Genomic DNA, 5,773 nt, shown 5'->3' with positions numbered 1-5,773 from the left:
GAAGTGGGTTGTCGGGATTGAAGAGTGCTGCCTAAGGAGCCTTGGTGAGTTTCTGCAGAGCGTCTTGCAGAGTTTTTGCTATAACTTTTTTTTGACGTTTTGGTGGTCGATTCAGCTGAATGATTGGCTAGACCATTTCAAGGGTCAGGTAAGACTCAACCTCATGACTGTGGATCAGACGAGGAATGGACAATGCTGAACCAGGATGGACTTTTACATGATTAATCCAGAGTTTCCTGCTGTGATAGGCTTTGAGCCTGGATCCCCATAACATGACTGCGTCTTTAAACCACTAGTTCACCTCCCTTTAAAGGACCCCAGTGAATCTGATAGGTTTATCCAACAGCCTGCAGTAGTCACCATTCAGCTCGCTTTAGCAGTTAAAGATAAGCAATAAACACTGAGCCAGCCATCAGAGCCCAAATCCCGTGAATGAATAAACAAAATTTTTAAGAGGTTAATCAGTCTCACAAGATACACTCTAACTAATAGCTAGAGTTAGGCCAAAGCATCTAACTGTAATCAAAAACAAAGAACAGTACAGCACAGGAACAGGCCCTTTAGCCCTCCAAGCCTGTGCTGACACATTTTGTCCTTCCATTCTAAAACTGTCTTCACTTACAGGATCCGTATCCCTCTATTCACTTCCTCTTCATGTTTTTGTCCAGGTGTTTCCTGAACGCTGCTATTGTGTCTGCTTCCACCATCTTCTCTGGCAGCGCGTCCCAGGCACTCACCACCCTTTGTGTGAAAAATCTGTCTCACGCATCCCTTTTAAACTCCCCTCCTCGCACCTTGAGCCTGTGTCCCCCAGTAACTGACCCCTCCACCCTATCCATGCCATTCACAATCTTATAAACTTCTATCAGGTTGTCCCTCAACCTCCTGCATTCCCGTGAGAACAAATCCAGTCTATCCAGCCTTTCTTCGTAGCTATAAACCATCCCCACCCCAACATACCAGGCAACATCCTGGTAAACTGTTTTTGTACCCTCTCCAAAGCATCCACATCCTTCTGGTAGTGTGGTGACCAGAACTGTATGCAATATTCCAAGTGTGACCTAACTGAAATTCTATAAAGCCGCAGCATGACTTGCGTTTAACCTTTAATAACTTACTGATGAGTTTCATTTTCCTCTCACAGGCCGGTTTTAACAGCGGAGGATCCACTCATTTTTTCAGCATCCCAGGCTCTCAAACCCCAGACATCGTCAACATTGAATCCACGAGCAATGTACAGGAGCCAGGACGCTGGGTATTCAGGACTGACACATTCAGTGTGCTGGGAGGCTGCATCTTCAATGGTACTCACTGCACCAAGAGGATTGAACCCACTTGTTAATCATTCTGGCTGACAAGCCTCTGACAGTCCATATGCACACTGTAGTGGCCCGTTTTTGTTGTGCATCCATGATGCATGCATTCCTAATCTGTTGATTTACTGGTGGTTAATAAGCTGGTTTGGTATGCTTGGAAATAGCAAGAACTGCAGATGCTGGAGTCAGAGATAACGCAGTGTGGGGCTGGAGGAACACAGCAGGCCAGGCAGCATCAGGGGAGCAGGAAAGCTGACGTTTTGGGTTGGGACTCTTCTTCAGAACTGGGGAGGAGGAAGGGAGCTTGGAAATAAATAGAGGGAGGAGGGGTGGGCTGCAATGGTGATAGGTGGATGCAGGTAGGGGTAGTGGGGATTGGTCAGTGGGATGGGTGTGCTACAGCCTGATGGCCTGAACATAGAATTCACCAGTTTTAAAATCTACCCATCCCCGGCCTCATCCCATGTCCAATCCTCTCTCTCATCCCTGCCTCTTTGACCTGACACAGCCTGTCCATCTTCTTCCCCACCTATCCACCCCACCCTTCCCACTGATCAATCCCCACTACCCCCTACCTGCACTCACCTATCACCATCCCAGCCCCACCCCTCCTCCCTCTATTTATTTCCTAGCTCTCTTCACCCTCTACAGTTCAGAAAAAGTGTCCCAACCTGAAACATTGACTTTCCAGCTCCTCTGATGCTGCCTGGCCTGCTGTGTTCCTCCAGCTCCACACTGTGTTGTTTGGTATACTTGCCTTCATTGCTCAGCCCTTCTTCAGCCTGAGGGTGGTGAATCTATGGAATTGATTGGCACAGAGGGCTGTGGGCGATAGGTTACTGAGAATATAATTAAAACATAGACAGATAGGTTCTTCATTGTCAAGGAGATCAAAGGTTATGGGGAGAAAGTGGGAGAATGGGATTGAAAAATTTATCAGCCATGATTGAATGGCTGAACAGACCTGATAGGCCGAATGGCCTAATTTCTGCTCCTATGTCTTATGGTCTTATGGTCTTTTGAGTAGGAATTGGGGACATCATGTTGAGGTTGTACAGGACATTGGTGAGGCCTCTTCTGGAATACTGTGTCCAGTTCTGGTCACCCAGTTATAGGAAGGATATTATCAAGCTGGAGAGTGTTCAGAAGAGATTTACCAGGATGTTGCTGGGTATGGAAGGTTTGAGTTATAAAGAAAGGCTGAATAGGCTGGGACTTTTTTCATTGGAGCATAGAAGGTTGAGAGGCGACCTGATAGAAGTTTTTTAAAATAATGAGGGGTATAGATAGGGTTAATGGTAGTTGTCTTTTTCCCAGTGTGGAGGATTTCAAGACTATGAGGCACATTTTTAAGGTGAGAGGAGAAAGATTTAAAAAAGACATGAGGGAAATTTTTTTTACACAGAGGGTGGTTCGTGTGTGGAATGAACTTCCTGAGGAAGTGGTGGATGTGGGTACAGTTACAATGTTTAAAAGACATTTGGATAAGTACATGAAAGGGAAAGATTTGGAGGGACATGGGCCAGGAGCAGGCAGGTGGGATAAGTTTAGTTTGGGATTATGGTCAGCATGAACTGGATGGACCAAAGGGTCTGTTTCCATGCTGTATGACTGTATTAGCGCTAACGTGCAATATTCCATAAACGACTCCTAATCTTGATCACCTTGCAGCCATCTCACTGTAATGTCCATTAAATCTTACCCATTTAACTCAAATTGTGCACTTACATCGTCCACATTTTTGTGCACAATTATTTAAACTGCCTTTAAAAGTCTTCTCTGATATAATTCTCCATTTTCTTCCTATTTGATATTTTCCCATTGTTATGAAGTGGTAAAACTGTCTGTCCAACTGGCAGCCAGGGAGGGGGTTAGGTGATGGATTGCTTATCTCTGACAATTAAACATTCTTTTCCCAGGGAAATTTATCCGTCAGGACGACAGCTTCTGGACGAACTCGAGTTGTGAAACAAAATGCAAATGCAACAGCAACAGCTCTCTGGTCTGTGAGCATGAACCATGTGCTCCTTATGAGTTCTGTCTCTCGTCATCTTCCTTTTACACCTGCAGGCCAGCCTCCGTTCAGACCTGCACCATCTTCGGGGACCCCCATTACCAAACCTTCGATGGGCGACTCTTCCACTTTCAAGGTACCTGCACCTACGTGCTGTCTGAGATGTGCCAGAGGAACGGGACCTTACCCCCTTTCAGAGTGGAGGCAAAGAACGAGTACCGTGGCAACACAGTGGTATCCTGGCTCCAACTAGTTCGTCTGTTTGTCTACAACACTGAGATCACCATGATCAAGGGAACCATTGATCATATCCTGGTAAATACAGGGGCCAGGGGGCAGCTGCATTCAGTGGCTGACACGTTCTGCCCAATTCTATGGTACAACTTTGTATTTCTGATGTAAAGATCCAGATCGAAAAATATACGTCAAATTTCTGAGCAGCATTTCATTCATGAATGGAAATTTGAACTAAAGGCTATTGACTAAAGTCAATAGTGAGAGTGGGACAGTGGGATTAGTTTGGGATCAATACAGGGCTATGAGGAGAGCGCGGGGCAGTGGGATTAGTTTGGGGATTGATACAGGGATATGGGGAGAGAGCAGGGCAATGGGATTAGTTTGGGATTGATACAGGGCGATGGGGAGAGAGCAGGGCAGTGGGATTAGTTTGGGATTAATAGAGGGCTATAGTTAGAGCATGGGGCAGTGGGATTAGTTTGGGATTGATATAGAGCTATGGGGAGAGAGTGGGGCAGTGGGATTAGTTTGGGGATCGATACAGGGTTATGGGGAGACAGCAGGCAGTGGGATTAGTTTGGGGATCGATACAGGGCTGTGGGGAAAGAGAGCGGGGCTTTGGGATTAGTTTGGGAATAATGCTTGGATTGTTTCCATTTGCAGTTGAACGGGACTCGAACCTTGCTCCCGATCAACGTCGGAAGGGGTCAGATCCGGGTTTACACCAGTGGATTCACGGTCACGGTCAGTACACAGTTTGGTCTCAATGTACAATTCGATGGCTCGCACCGCGCCACCATCTCCCTCCCGGCCAGTTTCCGCAATGTGACCTGTGGGCTCTGTGGGAATATGAATGGTGAGCTGGCCGATGAGTTCCAGTTGCCCAACGGGACTGTTGTCAGCGCAGAGGTGGAGTTTGGGAGAGGCTGGAAGGTTTATGATGGTGATGAGATGTGCCAGGACCATTGCAGTGGGCAGTGTGAGCTCTGTACAGAGGAGCAGTCGGTGCTCTACAGTGGTCAGAATTATTGTGGCTTCATGGACAGGGAGGACAGTGCCTTCAATATCTGCCGCACCACACTGCCCCCACAGGATTTCATCCAGAGCTGTGTCCTGGACCTCTGCGCTTCCGGAGGCTCAATGTTGATGCTGTGCCAGGCAATCAGCACCTATTCAGCAAAGTGTCAGCTTCATGGACTGCCCTCATTCGCATGGAGGGAGCCAGGATTCTGTGGTAAGTACCCAATGGATGTCAAACCATCTTCACAAGGTTTAAAGGCAAAATATTCAGAGAATCACAGAATCCGTGCAGTGGGGGAGCAGGCCATTCAGCCCATCCAGTCAACAATGACCCTCCGAAGAGCAGGATCCAGACCAGATCCACCATCCCTATAACCATTTCTGAATGTTCATACAACCCATTTCTGAAGAAGGGTCCAGGCCCGAAACGTCAGCCTTCCTGCTCCTCTGATGCTGCTTGGCCTGCTGTGTTCATCCAGTTCTACACCTTGTTATTTCTATAACCCTACATGTCCCATGAATGGCCCACCCTAACCTGCACCTCCCTGGGCACTATGGGACAATTTAGCACGGCCAACCCACTCTAACCTGCTCATCCCTGGGCACTATGGGACAATTTAGCACGGCCAACCCACCCTAACCTGCACATCCTGGGCACTATGGGACAATTTCCCATGGCCAATCCACCCTAACCTGCACATCCCTGGGCACTATGGGGCAATTTAGCACGGCCAACCCACCCTAACCCGCACAGGCCAGGATTGTGGGAAGAAACTGGAACTCCAGAATGAACCCGTGCAGAAACGGGGAGAATGGGCAAACTCCACACAGAGATTCGGTGGAATTGGACCTGGGTCCCTGGCTCTGTGAGACAGCAGTATTAACTGCTGAGCCACCGTGCCAACGCAATGCTTCATACCTGAACTGGAAGCTGTTTGTAGGACCACATGTTGGTCAATTATTCAAACAAAAAGCCTTGTTGCAAACAAAGAGAGTTGATTTTTTATTCTAAAAGTCGAGTGACAGGGATCATTAGTGGGTCGCCAATCAGTTAAACTATGTGCCCACATCAAATCACAGAAAGTGAACTCACAGGTGGGGCCCTCATCGCATCAATTAACTGGAATATTCTGTGTATCTGTCTTTCAGAGATCCCATGCCCACTGCACAGTCACTACGAGCCCTG

At 47.6% G+C, this 5,773-nt stretch overlaps 1 protein-coding gene across 1 annotated transcript in view; it reads left to right on the top strand.

Annotated features, from left to right (window-relative positions):
• LOC109925556 (alpha-tectorin-like) overlaps positions 1-5,773 on the top strand; it is a 38,097-nt gene that overhangs the window by 4,040 nt on the left and 28,284 nt on the right. The window contains exons 4-6 of the mRNA XM_048620608.1: positions 1,145-1,304; positions 3,236-3,645; positions 4,231-4,725. Coding sequence (XP_048476565.1) covers positions 1,145-1,304; positions 3,236-3,645; positions 4,231-4,725 — 1,065 coding nt within the window. The remainder of the gene's footprint in view (positions 1-1,144; positions 1,305-3,235; positions 3,646-4,230; positions 4,726-5,773) is intronic.

Source organism: Rhincodon typus, chromosome 47 (assembly GCF_021869965.1).
Source record: "Rhincodon typus isolate 14 chromosome 47, sRhiTyp1.1, whole genome shotgun sequence".
NCBI classification, from domain to species: Eukaryota; Metazoa; Chordata; class Chondrichthyes; order Orectolobiformes; family Rhincodontidae; genus Rhincodon; species Rhincodon typus.
The sequence above is the reverse complement of the archived record's forward strand: the minus strand, read 5'-3'. Positions and strand labels throughout refer to the sequence as shown.